Below are 22671 nucleotides of genomic sequence, written 5' to 3'. Positions count from 1 at the left end.
CACCACTAAACCTTGTGGAGAGTCTGAGGACTTTGGGCTGTAACACCGCAGGACACTGGGGGCCAAGGGCAGACAGCAAGCAAGATGCTCAGGGCCTCTTTCAGCGCCTGACTTGCAGTGTTGCCTTCCTTACATTGCTTTCACTTGGCCATGTCTGCTCTCACAGCTGCTCCGCTGGCCTACGGGGGGGAAGGAAAGTAAGCTCTTGTGCTGCCCATTACCCTCCTCTTGGCCATAGAAACAGGTGAAGCTGTGCCTGTCTTCATGCCACCAGCAAAGACGCCAGCAATCTTAACGCAGCCAGAACTGGAGAGAATTTATGGCCCAGATCCACAAAAGTACCTGCCTCTCAGTGACTCCAGGAGGAGATAACACATCCCAACACTTTTGTCAATCTAGTTTTAATTCTCCCCTTTTCTCTTGCACAAAAGCACTGTAAGCTAAAGCATTAAGTTTCCATCAGATACAAGGTAGGGACAAAATTTTGAGGACAGAAAATTTTAGTGATTACTTCATGACTTTTTTGTCCCCACCACGCCACTCTCTGCTTTGTATTTTTTGCTCCTCTTCGGCGTAACTGAGAAAACTAGAGAAAGTAATTCCCCCAGGCACACAGTGCCCTTCCTTCTCAGCCCAGCAAGTACCACCAGATCATCCTTCTGAAACCACAGATTAAAAAAACCCTATCAGCCTCTGCACTGCTCTGGAGCACATTTCCCTTCAAAAGCCTGCTGCCAGCCGCACTCTGGTGAGCTGGCAGCTGCCCAGCTGCTGGGGAGGGGGATTTGGGAAATGTATTCCAGGGGACAGCTCAAACTTCATCCTCTCATGTACTTCCACGGCTTTCCTCCCCACCCCCCCGAGACCTCCATTTGTATTTGTACAACCACTTAAAAACACGGTTTGGGGGTTCGGGGACGGTTCTTGCTATTGTAGCTTGACCTGAGCACGGAGGGTGGGCAAGCGCGCGCCACAGTATAGAGCACGTGGCTCGCACCTCGCTGGTGAGGGGTGACGCTGCCCCATCCACCCTGACCAAGTACACAGTTCATCTGCGACTGTAGGAACTGCCTTTCAGACAGGTTTTTAAAACGGATCAGTCAGTGCAGTTTAGCTGCCAGCACTGATACAGTAGAGCTCTTCTGTGCTGCCTACAATATAACCGGGGCTGGCAGCCTCCCCAAAACACAGCCGTGCCTGGAGATTTCCTCACCGTCCACAGTGCCCACGAGTCAGAGCAGAGGTGGAGAAGCAGCAGCAGCTCCACCATGTGCTCCTCTCACATGGAATAGTCCCCCCCTGCACACACATCCACCCCGCTCTCCCACTCCTGCCACGGCTTACTCCGGTCTAACTGCAGATGTGCCCGTGGTTGCCCGCAACAATCTGTTTCTTTTCATAAATTATTGAGTAATGTTTGCAGAACATAAACCAGTTAGGACATCTTGCCTGGGGACAGACATCAGCAATCCAGAGATTCAGAGAAAGCAAAGCTAAAGGATGCTGTCACTACAGGACTTCAAAAGGGTACCAGTGTCTCTCCCCCTCCTACCACACATCCAAAATGTGCAACGAAGTAAGCAAGCACTGTGCAGCCTGAACAGAGTGGCTACAGTTTATGCTATACTGCCTCATCTGTTCTTTGCACCAGCTGCTCCTGGAAGGAGGTGCCACTGAATTGTTTCTCTCTTCCTCTGATGCTCTGGAAGAAAGACAGAGGGCATTTTTTTAATTTAATCTTGGCTTTTTTAGCAAAGGGAACAGGGCTGGATTGTTTTGTACTGGCACTTGCTACCTTCTCATCTCATGCCCGTCTGGCTGCGCAAGCATGGTACAAGACATTACATGCTGAAATAATATTTAGGTTTGCAGCTGGGCTCATTACTGCTGTAATTTAGAAGGTATAGGCAGTCACCAGCATTTCAAAATACATTCAATTTTCAATAAAGAGGCAATTTCCACAGGGCAATGACCATAAATGAATGACAGTGTACCCAAGAAGAACGAACAAAGCTTCCAGTCTGTCAAGAATTTGCCTGATGTGTCATCCCAGTTTAATTAAGGGAAAAAATTTACTGTAAGAGACAGGAGAGCAAGTCAACTCTCCTACAAAGGTGCCTCCTTTCCTTTGTGCATTAAAAATAATCTCCCTTTGTTTTGAATTACTGATGTACAGGCAGCTTGTAGCAAATCATTCTCCAGAATTAAATAGATGGCTGAAAAATATGAGCCAAATTTATCTTTTATGCACTGGATAAATTTGACTTTAGAAGATTTGGGGGTCTTTCAAACCAACCTCAGCATATCAGCTGAATATTTCCTGCAAATTTTGTGCCCTGCAGGCACTGAGCCAACCACAATACAGGCAACTCTCAGCTCTCCGGCAATCAGCCATGGTGGCCACGCTTTGCTCCTCGGCCCCAGGGGCACAGAGCTGTCACCGACCAACGCTACCCTTCCCAACCTTGCACTGTGCCTCCGAAGGTACCCAGCGAGCCATGCCCCAGAGCCTGCCAGACAACAGCTTGCAGCCAAATAAGTTTCTTCCACTTCTGTGGCTTCAGTGAAAGGGTAAAAAGCTTTCTCAAGTCTTTGGAGAACTGCTTCAATCTGAATCAACTTTTCTGTCTGAGGTCTAGTGTCTCAGCACGTTGAGGGATGCTCCGTGGACATCACTTACACCAGCTAAGAACCCATATGGTATTGTGGCCAAAATAATCCGTTTTCACTGACTGAATGATCCCACCAATGGCTAAACGTACAACAAAAAGGTACTATGTTTAAATCCAAGCATTTCTCTATAGTTCTGAAAATCCAGATACAGTAGCACCATGTTTGCATGGGAGAATGAGAAAGCTAAGACTGCTTATAAAATAAAAGTTGTGCTGTCTAGAGTACTCGTTCTGTCAAAGATGAGTGAAATCAGAAGAAACAATAAAAACAGTGAATTTTTCAAGAACATTGATTTCAGGGGGGTAGTTTTCTCCAGTTTAATAATCAAAGACACACACATACAAACAAACCGGGGACTGAGAGCCGTAGTTTTAAGCTGGTAATGTTCCACAAGGCAAATATATCGAAGTGCATTTATCTCTTCTCAGAGCAGATACGTAAAAGCGTTAGCCTCCATCATGCTGCTGTCCGTTAAGCAGGTCTACATGCAGGCCCAGAAAGACTATGTAGTACATGTATAAATATACATACCCGACTTGGGTACAGTCTCGATATGGCAGCACTGAAAATATGCTACAGAAGGATCTTCTGCTGCTGATAAGGACTATTCTAAAATATAAAAGAAAATAAAAGAAATCAAAGACTAAAATTTTAAAATCCCACCACAATAAGCAAAGCAACAGATGTTACCATTGAGGAATTCGTAATCATAAAACTTCCAGGACGGATGGTTTCTCCCTCCTCTCACAGGTAGGGTATCGCGCTACTGAGTCTTTACAGAAGTGCTGAAGCCTGTGCCATACGTTACACAGCGAATGAGTAGTGGAGTCCCATCCCCTCTACGGGCTCGCTAGGAAGACTATTCCGGAGAGATTTTTTTCTAGTGAAAGGAGTCCTAGTGAAATGAGTCCACCCAGAGAGGCACGGTGCTGTTCTGACAAGTCACCACTATGGCTGAAACTAAATGGACAAGCGCGGCAGCAGCCCAGCTGTGACACACACCACCAACCACGTGTGACACACACCACAACTCTGTGGCTGACTTGGAGTCCGCATTTATCGGACAAGAATTTCCAGCTGCTGGTCATGACCTTTCTCTGCTAAACCAAAGGACTCCCTTGACTTCCAGCTTCCTGTTCCTGAAATAGTCTGATTTGTGGAGGAAGTCAAAGTTTGCTATTATCATAAGGTTTCAGATCCTTTCCCTGTTTTCCAGGTTCCTCCTTCAGTCTTTTCCGTTTTTTCCCCACCACCCTTCTTGGTCTCTGGGCAGCATCACTGGCCTCAGCAGTTGCACAGATGGCAGATACAAACACCACATCTTTCAGTCTTACCTTTAAGATCAGTGTCTAGCTCTGATGACCCACCAGCCTCTGCGCTCGGTAATCACATCAGCCCTCTTGGCTATGATGTTGCATTGACACCCAGGCATGACTGATCCCACAGCTCCTCACCCCTTCTCCTCCAGCACCACGTCTACCTCAGTCACTAACTGTCAGGGCTGAACCCCTCCTCCTGTAAGCATGGCTTGCCTTCATTCCTTACAGGCAGGTAGCTCAAGATTTGGCTACATGAAAGCATACATCATCTGCCTGCACTGACCTTATCTCAGAATCCAGGCCACTCTTACAGCAAACGCCTTGTATTTTTAACCCGTCTCCAAATCTCTGCATCATCTGCAAAGTCACTGTGTGGCATTAAATCACGTACCTTAGAGCAACCTATCTGTTTTAAAGCCACACTATCACATCTAGCCTTCAAGCTCTAACATATCATTATGCGACATCAAAACCATCTTGAGGCCAAGACCCACTTTCCATAGAACTGTGAGGACTGCCACTAGCTACAGTACTATAGTTTTGGGAGATGCAGATTGCCAAGAAGCCAAGAGAAGCTTGATCAAGATGTTAAAGATATAAAATGCCAATAAAAACCTGACTGTTTACAAATATACCCTCTTTCCCTATTACCTTCAGGACACTGACAACCGTACAATGTACACTAAGAAGACGCTTCTTCCCTCTGAAGTTGGCCAACAGGCTGAAGCCCCTCAAATTCCTCTAAGACATGGTGATGCCAGTTTGTGCCATCTTCTGATCTGATTAGCGTTAGAATCTACTGATGTTTCACCTTTCTAAAAATCTCTACTTGTGGTTCCAATGCTAGGACCTACTGCCAGGTTGGCTGTCAGGGCTATTGCACTTCCTTGCTCTGCTCTCCAACATTGACTTTTCTGACATTATGTGCCACAGATCTTTATGTGAGGATTTCACCCAAAATTTTCATCCTTTGTCCTACACTGGTCAAAGCTGGACAACAAACCCTAGCAAGCTATAAAACCACCATATGTACGTATAAATCTCGTACCAGTTACGCTGTTATTGAAACGCTGTTTCCTTAAGAGACCAGCTTAGTCATCATTCTTGGAAGAGGTTTAGATCCCCAAGAGAGCTGCTGCATGTAATGCTTGGAAAAATACAGAATGATCAATTTTTCTTCTCTTGGATCATTCTATTACAGCAATAGTGTTTTCTTCCTTAAAAGCACGTTTAAAAGCAAAGTGGTATTTATCCTTTAATAAAGGAGGGTTTCTAATAATAAACATTATTTTATTAGGAAGTTCTCCTGCAGCAGATAAAGTACAATTGCATTGTTTGCCTGGATGCTATAACAACCCTAACCTATGCTAAATATCTCAGATCCTGTAAGATGGTCTTATGGTGCAGCAGTAAGTAATAGAGCACGGGCAAATCTTCTCTCACATTTGAGAAAAGCAATCCACAAGCAAAAAAAACCCACGGCATATGATTAATTTTGTGCTTGCCACTGCTTATTGCTGAATGGTTGCTCCTCACAACAGCTTGCTTGTTCACTGGAAGCCTTGTTTGCTGATGTATGAAACTTGGCACAGATTTCAAGGCTGACATCAGAAAGCATCTCTGAATTCGGAAAACCACAGTACCCACTAAGTGCGTTTCTCCTACTTCCTCTGGTTGCTTCTGGAAATACAGCTCTTCCACCAACGCCCTACATCTCCCTAAAAAAAAGACCCCAACTCTTAAAGAAAAACAAACTGGTGTTTCCACGTCCACAAGCAGAGACAACAGTGGGAAGTTACCACAGAAAACTTGTTGTGTGTATCAGAAGGAATCAGATCAGAAAGGAAACAAAAAGCACCAGCCCAGCCTCTAGTTTTTTCAGATTTCTTTCCCTTGGTACCCAAACATCGCTTCTCTTTCCATAAATTGGGTGACTCTCTTTACATAGTAAAGATCTCCAGGCAGGGCAGGAGAGGGGCCCACGGCCTCCACTGCCAGGATGCCACAAAACCTCATCTGCAGAGCTGCTGGAGGGGGCTGGTGCAAAACAGCCTTAGGAGCTGGACTGGAAGAGAAGCAGGGAAGGCAGCGGTCAGAAGCTCATCACAGAGGGATAAAACAGCATTTTATTTAGAGGTCTGATGAGATGCGTGGAAAACAAAAAAATTTGGAGGGTCTGCAATGGTTTGCTGGAGCAGAAAGTCAAAAAACTTGTCACAAAGTACGTTTTGGAGAACAAGGTGTGGTGGAAGCCTGTTGCTGTTCAAGAAAACTGAATTATTGCTTGAAAGAGAAGCATTTTCCTGGACTTCAGCTCTTCAACAAAGGGCATCTACAATCCGGTGCAGCTCTGAATGAGCTATGTCCGACATCAGAAGCAGCTTGAGTCAGAGCACGTTTACTTGGCCTGACTGCCATCGTGCCACCTAGACATATTTAAAACTACTTCATGAAACGGTTTTCACTCTCTAATTCTCACAGTTCACCAAGAAGTTGTACTAATTACTACGATTCAGAGCAACCATTATTTTGCAAGAGAGGTCTTACAATGTGCACCTGTCTGAGACTGTAAAAGCTAATCTTCCAATTGCTTTAATGAGATGTATGCTACGAAACTACAAAACCTGACTGAGCGCAAGGCTCTCAACAGAATCAGTAATTCACTTGACTTGAAGGAGAATAATGTTTGTTTTCTTTAGCATCTGGTCTAGGTTTGATCGTGTGTCACCAAAAGGCTGCAGTCAGACAACGTGCTACACATCACAGGTACCACACACATGAGGAATACCGCAGCCTGTTTTCTCATCCCTGATTGACGATGTTTGACTAGCGGGGCTTTGCTGCCCTGCGTGCAAAGGTGAACACACAACCCGTGGACGCTGTCTGGGTAGCAGCCACCATTTCGGAGTCTTCCAAGTTCATGTTGGGGCTATTGGAAGGTGGCTGAGAATAATTATGAACTGTGAGGACACTGCAAATAGTCAGCCTCTTACAGTGCATGTGTGTGCATTTCCACAGTGAAAAGGGCAGTGAAAGAGACCTTTCATGGCCCATGGGTGGCGTTCGGCCTTGGCTTAGAACTGTGCACTAACACAAAAGTTGAGAAAGCGATGGCAGCAGCTGGGAGAGGAGCATTGTTTTACTGCTTTTGTATCTGCTATACAGGATGACTCTAGAAATAGTCTTGTCCCATTCTCACCATGAATTGTTTGTTCAGCTGGCTCAGGTTGCTGTTTCGGTGGCCTGTTTCTGCTAGATAGGGAATCTTCTGCTTCACAGTTTATGGAAAATACCACCAATAAACCTGCTGAGTAAAGTGGGTGAAACCACACGCTGGTGTCTACCTGTGCTAATTTGTATGTTAGGTCTGACTTGTCTTTTAATGGGAAAATTTATTTTGTGCTGTTTTACAAGACTGCTTTGGCAACACAGTCTTGGAAACCTAATTTTCCAGCTCCCTCAATAAGCCATGTCCTACAAAACCAAAGAAACTGGTTTAACCAGTGCACAGAACCATCAACAGGAAGCTTTACAAGGACTAGCTGATAAACTGCAGTCTGTGCTAAATAGCTGAACTCTTATTTTAACCACAGCCGGTCCTGCCTTACTGCTGGACTGCTGAAGGCTGGACCCAGAGGATCGTTGCTCAGCGCTGCCCAGGGCTGCGAGGGGAAGAGCTCACAGCGCCGCAGGACAAGGCCATGTTACCTTACAGGTTGAGAGCTGCAAATAAAGGTCGTTACCAGAGAAAGGAGCCCTGAGCTATCATCCACACTGCAGTTTTCTTTGCTGTGACACTCACAGTCACAAGCCAGTGAAACAATTATTGAAAGCGCAAGCTATTTTAAAGCCCAGTTATCAAATTCACCACTCAAAAATACATTCTGTATAGATGTTTGAAAGCTGGGTTCCTCAAGTTAAGTGAAAGGCTGACACGCTGCGACAGAAGGCTCAGGGGTTTCGGTCAGAGCTCAGAGAACCTGACTCCAGCCCAGCTCAGTGCCTGTGTCCTGCACGAGCACACACGAGCCGCCATGGGAAAGAGCCCCAGGAGGGTTTTCTATCCATTGCAATACCTGCGCTCCTCCATGTCACAGCGAACCAGGGAGGACACCAGCTTTCAAGGTCTTAAGGTATTCAGAAACTGTTGATTTTACGAAGAATACATAAATGAGATCTACCTGAGGCCCTTTTCATCCAAAATGTCTATTAACTTCAGTGACTGCAACAGCATCCAGACCCCTTGGAAAAACAGGGTACGATTACTTACTGCTAGACATAGCTGGCCTGAGGGGCGACACAAAGTGTTGACTTTGCATTTTATTTTTAGCTAATATTGCTACAGCTCTTTGTCCATAGGACAAAAAGCATTTTCAAAACTGTGTCTCTTATTCTTATTGTATCCATGTTCTAGATAAAGGGATCTTTATTACAATTATGGAAATATTCTGGAAAACTGTGTCTGCTGATAAAGATAAGAAGCCAGTTGAATAACAGAAGCTTACTCATTGTTTTCTCAGCAAGAAAAATATTCAGTTATGTTATCAGATGTAATGACTTATACGTAAACTAAGATAAAATGCTAGGATATATCCTACAAATACTTTTTTGCAACAGATGGAGAAAAGAGCTCACAAATCAAATATTTTTCATTTTTTCACAGGTAGTATTTCCATCAAGTTTATGGATGTATTTTTAATATGCATCTCACAAATTACTCATTGTCTGTGTAATTTGCATAATACTTTATGAATAAGTATTTCTTGCTATAAGAAATTCCCAGAGTGTACATATATTTATGCACAAAACAGACTAAAATTAGAGGGCTGCTTTTCAGTGTTTGATTCCACACGTATTTGTTGTAAAGACAATAATCAGCTGCTAGTCAGACAACAGTTAAGTCAACAGTTCTGCACGCGTCTGTTTGCTACAAAAGCTGTTTCTAAAAAGCCATCATCTCTCAGGGCCACCTTCTGCAGTATTTACGTTGATTACTGTCTTTCACTTCATTTAATTATACGTGTGAGCACAAACGTCAGGAAAACACCTACCAGAATTCAGTTCATAAAACCTGTGGTTCAACGTATATTGACCTGGTTCCATGTTTTTTGATGGAAACCAGAGGCTACATGCACAAATCGGTCCACAGGCACCTACATGGTTCTCACCCATGGCAGTTGTATGAGAACATGTAAGTGCAAGGGTCAACTCTCAGTGGGATGGTTTAGTCTACATGCAACCTGTTCAGGGTAATCTAGTTAAAACCTATTCAAGTTTGGAAGGACAAAAATAAAATCATGAGGCATGTGGGGAAATTCACTTCTGAGACGGATGATGCTGCAATAAAGAACCTATTTTGCCGATGGGAACACCACGACAGGCACCGTGCCTTTGCAGTGAGGGAAGTCCCTGCTGCTGCTCCCTGAAGCTGGTTTTTTGAGTTGCTTGTCCAGGAAGCCTGCCGCCACAGGCAGCCCTGACAACCCAGCTAGCCTGGTGCCTACCCTTACACCCACGACTAGATGTTGAAATGTCATTCAGCCACTGCTAAACTTGCTCCAGGCAGGTTCGGCCATGCGCCCCTCTCACACCTGGCACTACCCTCGAAGAAATGCAACCAGATTATCCCTAGTTTACTCCGACTGATTTTCATTTTATGCAAGTTATTTGTATTAAGGAGACAGAGATCTTAAAAATCCATGGGCTAGCACTTCCATTGACTCGTATTTCACCTGAAGAAGGAGCGTGCTTTGTAGCCTGCACTTTCACCGACTATTTTAAAGGCCACTACTACGCAGGCGGTATGCGGTAAGTGGCAATGGCACGCTGCGCTCTTGCACGGGGATGCTGACCCTCCCCTTCCCCCGCGCCCCAGGGATTGCCTTTGCAGGAGCAGCCTTTGGATGCACAGTACCTGCCATTTCTGGTATCGTGCTGCCGCATGTTCTTGATAAAATGAACCTTCTTAAAGTTCTTTGGTCTGGGTGATCCTGAGAGTGTCCGACATCTGAAAAATAAATCGGGGGGTGGGGTGGTGGGAGGGAGAAAAAAATAAAAGTACTCAGTTCCCGGCTGTACGGCCAAGAAGTCTACACAAAGGCAGGAAGGAAAGACAAGACAAATGATTCAAGTCACCCCATGTTAGGAATCAGCAAGAACAATAAAGACAATAAGTCTGGAAATGCGACAGCTCAAATAAAAAAAAAATATTTAAAATAAGAAAAGTCACCACCACCCCTCCCTTCGCACAAAAAAACACATCATAAAAAAAATCTCAGCAAAAGAAAACTTCCTCTAATCTGCCGTGACAGCTTAGCCCAAGCTTTCAGAGGAAAAAAAATTAAACTAAACCAAAACCTGGTAAATATACAATTTTCCCCCTCACACCAACACCCACACTTTTGTATCCTCCTCTGCTATTAAGAAAAGTTCTTTCTTGTTTTAATTTTAGAAAGACTTAAAATCTCTCATTTGAAAGGATAATTCCTATTTGCTTTTAACTCTAAATATTACTTTTCACATTTCTGACAGTGTACAAAACAACTGAAAAAAAAATAAATTACCTCAGGGGGGAAAAAAAAAAAAAAAAAAAAAAAAGAAAAACAACACAACAACAAAATTTTCTTCAAAACATTAATCCTTAAATCTATTTTACATCTGAACGCACTTTTTAAATTGCAGTTAGAGAAAGAAATTGCCAGAGGGAGGAGAGATGAGACAAACAGCAATATCCTCCCCCCTTCCAGCCTTGCACTTTTTAATCAGCTGAAACCACAACGCCTGTGAAAGCTTTCTCTGTTTCATCTCAGTGCTGTTTTGTTGCAAGGCACAGCACGGCGCACAGGCACCGGAGGAAACCCCGGCGCTCGCTGAGCGGCCAGGGCTGCTGGACTGCAGCCGCTGCATCCTCCGTGGGAGCTAAGGGACGAGCATCCTCCGCCGGCGCACAGGACCAGCACAGTACCTCTGTGTTGAGCCTCCCTAATCTATTTTTCCCATCCTCTCCCATGCACAGGCAGAGTTCAGCAGCTTCCCAACCCCAAGAGGTCCTTCTGTTGGACTGAAACCATAGACCACCAGTCCCAAGCCACCAGGGACTGCCAGTCCCCACTGCTGTAATCAAACGCCATCATGCTGCAAGGGCACACTCCATCACTTTGCCATTTCTGCCTTCCTCCTCTGAGTAAAATCCTTGAGATTCCGTCACCCTCTGGTTGCAATTAGCCTTGTTAGCTTCTTCACGGGAAAATCCTACCAAGAGAGAGGTTCTACCACCAATTCTGCAAATTAGTAAGTAAAAACACTGCCTTGCAAACCATACTTTGTTTATATCTTTTGCCAATTATACATGTTTGAATCCTTTACGAGAATGCTTCATAATATGCTGGTAAGCATTCAACAGTAAGCTTGGCAAAAATAATGGAGTCTTGGTAACAGGCCAGTTGGTACAGCCTCTGCTATTAAGTCTTTGCTTCGAGGTGGGGAGAGGCAGACAATCTGCATGTGGATAAACAAGGCTATAGGCTAAACATCAGTATAAACCAGCTGGATTACAGGTCCCAAGATAAAGGGACATTCAAAAGCAAGCTGCTGCCTTGCCCAACAGCTGACCTGGAAGCATACCATGCACTGGTCAGATTACTGATCCCCCTGCTTCTGAACTGTCAAGCAGTTGCTCCATTTTCCATCACCCCAGAGGACTGCCTAGTGACTAATTACTGCAGTCCCCAGAGAAGCTGTGACCTCCTGGATGCAGAAATAAAACTGCACTGAAGCTGCCAATATAACAAGGATGGGGGCAGATTTATTAGTGAGGTAGCAGTCATGAACCTACCAGCCAACACAGAAAGGCATTAATGCTGGTCACCGAAAGAAGACTGTGTGTGCTGAGAGAACAAAAAAAATCCATAAAAGATAGGAATACTAAAAACACTAGCCTTAAAAAGCTTACTTTATTAAACCAGCTGTACTTACCTTTTAAAGTACGTTAGAGGCTAGTCACTCCTGTTAGTGACAGCTAAACTCTTGTTAATCAAATCCGACATTTTATTTCCTGACACTTTATTTAAATACTGACTTTTTATTTAATAACCTAAAGCCAGGGACTGTGTAATTCATGTCACCTACTACCCTGCAGGGTGCACGAGGTTTTACTTTACCCACTATGAAGAAGATCTTAATGTGGAAAAACCCAGCTACTTTCCAACGTGCGCAGGGACAGCAAGTCTGTCCGTGCATGTGCCTTACAGACAAGCAACCAGAGAGAGAGTAAATAAAATAACCTCCGCAGTGGGGCATTTTCCTCGATGTCCTCCAGAGTCTCCAGAGAAGATCGCTGGGAGATCAGCCGACGTCTGCAGAGAAAACAGAACACAGAAGATTACCGTGGGTTAGAGGTCATGTGAAAGTCCTCAGAGCTGTTATTTAGAAAAGCTCTCAAACCACCGATCACTTACAGACAAGCTGTAAGTTTGGATATTAATACATTTTGTTCTATTCTGCTTATCTTACTACATCTATCTGATTCCAACCAGAAGCAAACTCACTCCATATAAGCTTCTACAGCAGAACAGAAGTTGAAACTTCCCACCAGCTCCTCCTCAGTTTGTGCTTTCAGGTTCTCCTTCCTTCGAGGGTTTAACACCCACCTAACACCAGTCCCACATTTGCTGTAGTGTAGCTTGCAACACTACAAGTACAGCTCTTTGATAAGATAACACAGACGTAGACCCACAGAGACTGCCTGTCATTCACACTGCCACAGGAGACACTTCTCTTTGCCCCTCGCCCTTTTCACCAAATAAATGCCACTCATTATTCAGTGATGTCCATCTCATCGCTCCTGAAAGGAGCAACTGAAGAAAGACGACGGAGCCAGCAGCACTGGGCACAAACCAGCAATTTAAAAGGGAGCTCTGACCATCCCTTTGAGCAGCACAAATGAGTTTAGTCCTGTTTTAAGCCAGTTTCCTATGACCGAGTCAGACCCCTCCTCCACCTTCAGTGAAATGAAGTAAGGAAATCTTGGCATTTCAAGTTTCCAACCTTCTAGCGGGCAGGGAAGAAGCCCAGGTACAAGCTTGGTTCTAGCAGCAGTTGCTGCTGCACCACCTCCAAACAGCCCAACGGCAGCACAAAACAAGGAGCTGCTCCCAGCCCTCCAAACCCCACCGTAAATACAGCCCACCTGCAGGCACATAACGAGAAATTAAGCCCGTTGGTGGGTGTTCAACAGCTGCGACAGCCAGCGGAGCGAAGGCGCTGGGCCGCAGCACCCGGCTACCATGAGGGGTGTCGGCACCCACGGCTCCTAGGGGCCACCGCGGAGGTGTACAATACCTCGCCGGTGATTTTACGAGTACGAACTCAAATGACAGAAGTCATCATAGACTACCACTATTTCTTTCCCAATTACCTTAATACCCTTCCCACTGAGCTGCCTTACTCCCTTGATCTGCAAGTAACGAGTTTCTAGAATCTCAATGTGTGATGAGCACCCTCGTGCTTGGAAGGGTGCTCATTAATTTACTCCTGGGCTGCATTTTCACGATAAATTGTTTTCTCTGATGTCAGCGTAAGCAGCTTCTAATCCTTCTTGCAATTTGCTAGCCCCTCCAGTTGTGCTGCTACAACTGTTCCTGCAGCCGTGCTGCAAATCTGATTACCAAAATGCTTTTCAGTTCAGAATAACCCTGAGATTCAGTGATTCAGTTTACTACTAGTTCAAACACCAGATTTCTATCGCTAACCCCCAATCAACACATTTCAGGACAGTCTGAATGCGTATGCGGCTTTTTGTGTACTTAGAAAATCATAAAAAACCTTCAAACAATTTATAGAGCAACTAAGTGTGAAGCGTAATCCTCTTAGGAAAATATGCAAACCTAAATCCCCTCAGGCTTTGTCTAAACTAGAATTTTAGAAGATCTGGTGCAAGATAGGATACACCTTCAAAATGCTAAGAAAAAATCAAGTCTGCATTTCAGGATGTGCTGAACTTCCTGGTGCGGACATGGAAGAAGAGACTAAACATCTGTCTCCTGCACCCACGGGCGCTCCCTCGGCTCCATCCACAGTCAGAGGACACAGAGATGCTCTTATAGGGAGAAATTCAGATCAGGAGGGGCTCCCACCCCATTTTCAGTTATGCTGGCCAATAAACAAACGTTGGAAGTTTCAACCACCAGTACTGCTGATATAGAAAATGATAGCTGTTGCTTTTTAATACCTCTTTATACATCATTAGCTTAATAACACACTTAAATGATGGTACCCTCCCATCTTGTGATGTTACACCAAAAGCATACTTAGGGTGTTGTTAGATGATAAACAACAGTGCAACCGTGCCACCTTTTTCGTATTGAATTTATCAAACTAGTCACACAGTGTTTCCCCTAGATGTCTGTTAGATGCCGTGCGGCTCTTGTACAGCACCAGATGCATATTCCAGCCAGCACTGCGACCCTCCCCCAAGCCTCTCCTTGCCCAAAGTTATGCACCAACCTCAACTTCATTGCCAATGGCTTGGTAGAGATGGATTTGAAGATCCTACATTTGCATCTGTTATTAAGGCAGATGCATCTGTTAGCAGAAATACACGCAACTGCACTTCATCGGCTCCACGGCAGCTTCAAAGGCTGGTCATCCAGTTGCCTGATGACTGTTCAGATTCCTCTCATTTCCCTTGCTGATCACAACTTCTCAAACCCAGCACCAGAGATGCTGCCTCCTGGTTCTTGCTTGCTAACCTTGAATGCAACACAGCCTGGATGGGAATCACTGCCACCCCTCTTGGCACAGAAGAGCCAACAGTGATTTTCAACTGTAGTGATTTTGCAGTATTTTGGGGACCTAACATTGCAAGTGAGTCTGCACAAAGATGGGGGGAAGCTCTTTGCTCATTCAAACTTGGGAGTGAAGGACTGATACTTGAGCTCCCTCTCAACTAGTGTGAACATAAGCATGACTGCATAAATTCATCCAGGAAGGAAGGAAGGCAGAAAGCAAATAACCCCCCCCCAATACCAGCAATGAAGAAGCATGGGTCACACAGAAGCCTGCAGTGATATAAATGGGGGCTGCCCCAGCCCAATCCCCTCCCTGTGCTGGCATCGGTAGCAGTGAGAGTGAAGATATCCAGTCCAGCACCCAAGACAGCTGAAAACTGCCTCTCAAAATCAAATCAAATCAAAACTCTCCTCAAAATCATTAGTTTTAATCGGTTCGGCTCCCTGTACAATCACAGGAGCACCGACGAAGCAGAGCTGCAACAGCTCTGCTGAAATCAGTTCACAGTGCCCAGGAATTGCACCCTCTTTTCACGGAAGAATCTCAGCCACCATGAGGTATGTGCAATTATTCCACTTTATCTCAAATCTTTGTTTTGAGGCGTAATTAAGATGACCTAAATACCAGTATTTTATAAGCTTTCCACAGCTGGATATTATACCAGAAATGCCAACTAATGAACCTACCTGCTGTGAACCAAGTCACATCCTGTGCCACACACATAGGAAAAAAACAATTTCGGAAAAGCAAAGCTTTTGAAAGGGTGTTCCAGGAATAGAAGCAAAACCAGTTTTTCATTGTCTTAATTAAAAATTAATCACCTCAACTGGTCTTTAATATTTAAATTAATTTATCATCTTTCTTCAGGCAAGCAGTCAGGCCTTGTCTATATAACTTCTAAAAGGGTTATTTTTCAAAAAATTGATTAATGTGCTATAGTAGCTGGCATATGTAGACACCTGCACTGAAATAACCCAAACTGTTCTACATCACACATCACCATCATTGTGATGTAAAGCTGTGGTGATACCGATTTTATAATAAAAAATGTCCCATTTCAATAATAATTAGTGGAAAATCCATCCATTGTTAAGGAAGAGTATACGCAGACCAAAACAAAACAGCACTATGTGACTCGTACAGGATTCACTCTTTGGCATATGTCTTTAGGCAGATGCATTTTCGATACAAAATGCTTTCAAACTTGTGCAGAGTAAATGTCAGCCAGCTAACACACACTAAAATACAATTGCCCTTAATAACGAAATTTAAGATGTTTCGGTAAAAATGTTTATTTTCCTAGTTCATGAAAAGCCTTAAAAAAATTCCTCATAGTTTAACTATCACATCCTAGGTATATCGAACTCTCCCCACACCCCATGTACACTGAAGAAAGCAGTTTAGCTCTGGAAAGATGATGATGTCCTAGTTCTAACAATCAGCGCCTGCAGGACATTGTCAGTCGCAGTCTCATGCAACTTACAGATTTGGTTTGTTTTAAAACCAAGTAATACCACTTTCCCTTTAACACCTACCTGAAATATTTCTTTCTGTTTCCTCCCTGTTCCCTGTGCAATTGTTACATGAGACCAGAAATAATCAATACCCTACAATCAAATTCAAAGCCCAGTCCAATGAAGGAGACTAAAGAGATATTTGATGTCCTAGTACTTTAAACGGCTGTTTTCTAAGACATTCGTGACCCTGTTTGCGTACTGGATTTATCTTTGACCAGCTGTCTCAATCTCTGTGGAAGTTCCTTAAAAACTAAAATGTCTCCGTTTCCCCTCTCCAAAGTCAGATTAATACGTAACTCAGTTGCAAAAACACAGTAAAATACAAGGACAAAAAAAAGAAATAAAATACAAGGACGAATAAAATAAAGCAGATCTGTAACCAAAACAGCAAATAGACAAAGTGAGTAGATTGCAAAAAGATTCACCACAACCAACCCATCAATTGGTGGAAAATTATCTTCACTGTCAATTGCTGCAAAATACTCAGCTCAATTATGTTAAACATACAAAATCTTAAGCCCCATAGACAGGAGGTGATAAAAAAAGTGGAGCTGCAATCAGAAGAGTGGATAAATTCATCCAGGAAGGAAGGAAGGAAGCCGATGATAATCCATAAGATAAGGAAAAATAAATCCATGTGTAATGACTTTCTAGCACAGCTACAAAACCAGGAAGAAAAAGCTGTATTTTAAATACGCCTAATTTTTGTGAGAGTTGCTGGTGTAGATCCCCCCTCCTTCTTTTAAGATTACAGACCTACAATGGCTGAAGCCAGTAGTGTGGGTGCCGCTGGCTCCCAGAACAAAAGCATCCCTCAGGACAAGCTTCTCCACTTTGTCTGAGACAACTGAATCTCTTCAGAGATGCAGCGATGACGGGATCCACAAGCGCTGATCATCTGAACGTCTGCCGACTGTGTTAACGCTGATGGGAGAACCTGGGAGGGCAAAGATGTTTCAGCAGCTGAAGACTGCTGGTAGTTCACTGGGTCACCCCTTCCCTTCAGGTGGCCAGGAAAACCGAACGTGTATGCACAAGAGCCGTGAGGCACAACCATCAGGGCTATTACGTTCTGGTCACAACCGTGTTTCTAATACTGTGCCTTGGGAGCATCAGAAAAGCACAAGACTGCTTGGCACTTGGAAAATGTTGAATTCCTTATTTTCACTGTGTCTTAATCACAAAAGACGTATTCTACGTGCAAGAAGACCACCTGAAATACGTACATAAAGTGAATGGAAAGAAAAGTCATTATAAAACTCGCAGCAATGGGGAATGAGATCAGGATACCTGTAAGGACACCTTACGGCCTGCCTAGAGGTGCAAGTGGAGGGTTTTCTTCTGCCATCCATCTACCCTTCTGAAAGGTGCCAGCTCTACACTCAAAGAGGAGCTCTTGCCCAAAAGCCAACCTAGTCCTTTGCAAACACTCCCTGGGGAGTTACCAAAACATGCTCTGGACACGCAGCTCCCACAGGTCAAACCAGGCAGAGCAACACCTTGATCCTACCTCTAGAGAAACAGCAACCTAGGACTATTTTTCCACTGTGCTTCATATTGTTCCCTTCAGCACCAAATGACTTGAATACTAAAAGGAAAACAAGGATAGTATTCAATGACACCTAACATCAGGCTTGTAGGTGCTAGAATGCAAAGAAAAAAAAAATTAAAAGTAAATATATATATATTATATATTACAAGTAAATACATATATATAAACTGCAGTTCTAGTCTGCAGTCCCCAACAAACCCTAGTTGTTCAGTATTTTAGTTCCTGCAGCACATACACAGCTGGCCACAAACATATCTTGCAAGCAACTCTTCGAGTTTTGGATAAGGTACATTTACCATTCTCCTCCCTAACTCCTTTGGAGTTAGGATTTGGATATGAACAGAAAAGCAGCTACCGGCTCTCTCCTCGGCCAGGGGAGCAGGCAGTCGGCAGAGAGCTGCCAGACACAGGCAATGCCCTGTCCCCAGCAGCCCCAGCCCCTTCGTCACCCTGGGGAAACCTAAAAGCCATTCTCTTCAACTCCTCCTCAGCCTGCTGGCTGAACGCCTCTGCCCAAACTCCCAGGCTAAGCTGCTGTCAATTAATACACTCTGCTGAAATATTATACAAGACATCAGCTGTGTAGGAATGCCCATTCACTTCCTGACCCCTGACTCCACGACCCAGCATGAACCCAGATGAAAGACCTGCTAATGAGTCACCTCTTGCCCTCCCTCTGAAGTTTTTACTGGGATTCCTATGTCCCAGCTCCTTTTCTTCCTATCTTTTGCCAATATCACAGGAAGGCAAACACAGGAAAAACAAACCCTGAGACTATTAGAAATTATTAAGGGAAACAGAGTTTACGGGAGCTACCCAAACCGATATAAAGCAGTATTTAATTGTGTGCTATCGTAATTACGCAGCAGAGCCATTCTCTGCAAAGAACATCAAACTCCATTTAGGACTTCCAAGCCGCACAGCAGATTGGTAAAGTTGCCCACAACGAGAGTTAAAAGCTGGTGCACGCGGAAAATGGGTTCTTTTGTTAATTCAGCAGCCCAGCCCAAACACACAGAGAATATACCAAGTGATCCCATCCAGCTATCACCCACGTGCAGGTGCGATGCAAATGCGGTTTAAGACCACAGCCTTCTGCAATGGGATGTGAACACAAGTCTCGTACACAGAGCTAGCAGGATCCCCAACAACCTGCTCCTCTTGGGATGCATATTGCAAGGAAAGAGACTCTCAAACCTTAGGCTAGTGAGAATTAGGAGAATAATGCCACACCAAATGGCTCTTCGGTCTCCATCAGCCTTTCAGGGGTAAGCAGGAGGATGGGAAGAAAACAAGGCGATGAGGGGAGAGCTACGGCATGAACATGCCTCCATGCCAGACCACTCCCAAACCAGATGTCCCCCCTGAACTGAGTATCCTACCTATACTGCCATCCAACTCCTTCTCCAAGCTTCATCCTCCCACAGCACCCAAGGCAAAAGCTTCGAAATACACAGCACTCAAACGGCTGCCTGCTGACCTGCCTGCGCGTAGCATCTCAGGGTAAACAATACCTACATTGCCATCCCAAAGGCAGGGCTTTTTTGGGTGTACAAATCCTACTCATGTCACATACAGAGTACAAAAAGAAAAAAATGAAGGAAATCAACATGACAATACCGAAGCATCCCACCAACCTTTCACAGTGTGGCAATGCAACATAATGCTCTGTTTACAAATTATTACGTAGCTTTACACAAAATTCTAGCACAGCCCTGTCCCAATGTTCCAGAGGGATCATTGTATCTAGTTACATCAAATATAAAATCAAGAGTACCAGCACTGTGAAGAGATCGGGAACTTAGACTAGAATTGCTGAGAAGCAAGCTGTTCACTGACACAGCGTTGGTATAGTGTGAACGTGTACACAGATCAGTGCAGAAAAACAGAAGACATGGTACAACAGGTTTTTCTGGGGTTTTTTTAGCATCTTGAACAATTCAACTTGATATTAATTATTAGTCTTGCTATAAGACATGATTCTGGGAGGAAATGCATTCAAAATTAGGCACGGATATGAAATCCCTAGTGAAGGAAAAACCCAGGGTTGAGTCTAGGGAGAATGGAAGAGCAATCACCACATGTTGATTCGGGGGGCCCTTTCATTTTCACCTTCCCCAGCTGGATTTCCGATTCACCAAACATGGACCTTGTTTGAAACCCACCATCTTCCGTCTGCAGGCAGCTGCCTCCGTACCCAGTCCTCCTACTGTTGGCTCACCCAAGCCATGATGAGGAGCTACAGCTGCAATTCCGTAAGATTCATTTAAAGACAGCAGAGTTCTCACAGATCCTGAAGCGCCTAAAATCTACATCCTCTATTATCTGTAACCAATGATTTACAGATTCACTGTCTTCACTTTACTGACTCTGCAGCAATGTGATAGCTTTCAGAAGGCTTGTGCCCAGTAATTTATTCTGAGTATGCCTGAACACTGCCACAGCTCTATTTTTCAGAACAGCCATTGCCTCATAACCTAATACACATTACCATGGTAAAACATCAATGGGCACCAGCTTAATTAAAGCCACTCAAAACTAGCAAAGGAGCAAACACCAAGATTTATCATCTGTCCTTATGAAAGCAAGCATGCTTGCCAAAGAAGACACAATAGCACTGTAAAGAACATACAAATTCTCCATCTTTATGTCCTTTTTTCTACAGTAAAACCTACACCATAATAGCCTTTGTCTGATCAACAGTAATCTAACAGATTCTTCATGTCTCGTTTCTGCCTGACAAACTGTGCACTGTTAAATGATGAACATTTAGGTCTGTCCACAAGCAACACTGTTCCTTAAAAGTCACACCCTAAGGATACCTATTCCTAAGAAAAGAAATGAAGAATCAACACTTAAATTGAGGTAAGCCACACTGCAAGATCAGTTTTTAAAGCATCAAATCCCACAATGTATTTCAGAGCAGCTAATTAAGAATCTCACTTTTAAGTCAAGGCTGTATGCAGTACATACATAACACATGGAAATGCATGTATGCACTGCTAAGTAATCTGAAAAAAAAAAGACTTTCATTCTAGTCTGCATACCTAACTACGCAGTTAAAACTGCTGCCTTTTCCTGTTTGTTTTCCTTTTATTTTATTTGTGGTATTTCTTAGGTTACCTACAGCCCAACCTCATATCCCTGTCTTGCCTCCAGATGCACGTGCTATCTGGGAAAACACATTCTGCCATCCTACATCTTCGAAGAGATCTGAACAGGCATTTAAATTGACAAAAAAATGTATCTAGACACTGTGAATTGCCTGGATAAAGCTCTTTTGACAGAAAAAAAGAAAGTCCCCTATGGGAGCAGGACATAAAGACCAACCCGAACAAGCAAAAGCTAGCATGAGGCATTTCATGCATGAGAGATGAATGCTGGCACAGGTGGTGGCAAGCAGAGTGTTTACTGGTGCATACTTTGGATTTAGTTCTGGGCACATTTGCTACAAATTCCCTCAGGATCAGCCACTTTTCCCACCATCCTATTACACACCCAGGAGTCAATGCTTTCCTTTCCCTGGCCACGCATTGCTAAAGCCCAAGGCAATTCATATGGTTCAGAGAAGTCAAATACTGGATAGCTTAGATATCCAATGCTAGGTACATTTTTGGCTATCTGTGATAATGCAAGATAGTCCAGTGCCATAATTTTAAATATTATTACATCCACAGGTATTAATGCCTTCTTGCCTGCTAGTTCACGCAGTCAGTTTTAATGCCAAAAACATCTGAGTACAAAAAGACATATTTACTTAAAATATTGCATTCGCTTACGCTATACTTAAAAACATTATTTACAGTAATGGAGACACATTTCAAAACCAGTACGAGATCCATTATTAGGGTAAAGGAAGATCCTTACTGTCCAGCAGAACTGCTTCAACTGCTGCACGCCTGCGAGCTTGCGGGGCTGGGGCTCGCAAGAGAGAGCTCGGTTCTTCCCTGCTCTTGTCACTAGGGACAGATCCTAGAGCCAGCCAGCATAATTGCTCTGGAAAAAGCAAACTACCTCCTCTTTCCCTCTGTCCCTGCCACTGGGACTGGGCACGGCATCTTCCTGTTACTGGGCACTGGGTTGACAGGCGATAGCAGAGGATTAGATCATTTTCTTCTCTCTCTGTTGAGGTCCCTTGCTCAGCATGGCATACTGTAATTGGCACATTCCAGCCTGGGTTGCTCTCTCCTGGTACAGAACTCTATTAAAAATTCAAACGTTTTCTGAAACCAGTTTGCTCCATTCAGAGTGGAAGACCAGCTACGAACCAAACACGATGGTACAGCTTATCATAGGTGCACCTACAAAGACTAATCATGGTTTAGAGGGTGACATTTAAGAAATCGGATCTCTGTGAGGCACCCTCACTTCTCCCTACTCCCAGTAAGCAAGTATTACGGGGATCCTCATAATGCTGGTGGCATTTGGTTGCGTACTGTATCATTTACTCACTGTTAAGGTATGGAGGTACAGTAGAGCCCAATATTTAAAGAAGCTTGCCAAGAAGCCTCCCTGCCTGTTTTCACAACAGAGTATCCAGCAGTCACCCTGAAGAACTTTTCATTGACTTGGCAAATGCAGCCTACATGCGCAGCCTGGGGAACTGACTTTCCCAGGATCAATACTTCCCCAAGAGCCTACACCACAGTCAGCAGAGGCCAGAGGCTCAGAAAGCATCTCCCCTCCTCTCTACGGCAAACAGCACCTTCCAAGGGTAGCGTCCCCACTCACTCAGGGAACGTGCGCTGCTCTGCCACCCCAGAAACAGCTGAAGACCTGAAAGGGTCCCAAATTTATGGCCTTTGATATCCCCCACATACTG

The 22671-nt window shown here is 44.2% G+C and overlaps 1 protein-coding gene across 1 annotated transcript in view; it reads right to left on the bottom strand.

Annotated features, from left to right (window-relative positions):
- The window catches only part of CABLES1 (Cdk5 and Abl enzyme substrate 1), a 69685-nt gene that overhangs the window by 22538 nt on the left and 24476 nt on the right, over positions 1 to 22671 (bottom strand). The window contains exons 2-4 of the mRNA XM_086472650.1: positions 12275 to 12346; positions 9907 to 9999; positions 3205 to 3282 (exon numbers count right to left, since the gene is read on the bottom strand). Coding sequence (XP_086328776.1) covers positions 3205 to 3282; positions 9907 to 9999; positions 12275 to 12346 — 243 coding nt within the window. The remainder of the gene's footprint in view (positions 1 to 3204; positions 3283 to 9906; positions 10000 to 12274; positions 12347 to 22671) is intronic.

Source organism: Leptosomus discolor, chromosome 13 (genome assembly GCF_034619465.1).
Source record: "Leptosomus discolor isolate bLepDis1 chromosome 13, bLepDis1.hap2, whole genome shotgun sequence".
NCBI lineage: Eukaryota > Metazoa > Chordata > Aves > Leptosomiformes > Leptosomidae > Leptosomus > Leptosomus discolor.
Note: the sequence above shows the minus strand (reverse complement) of the source record. Positions and strands in the feature narration are given on the sequence as shown.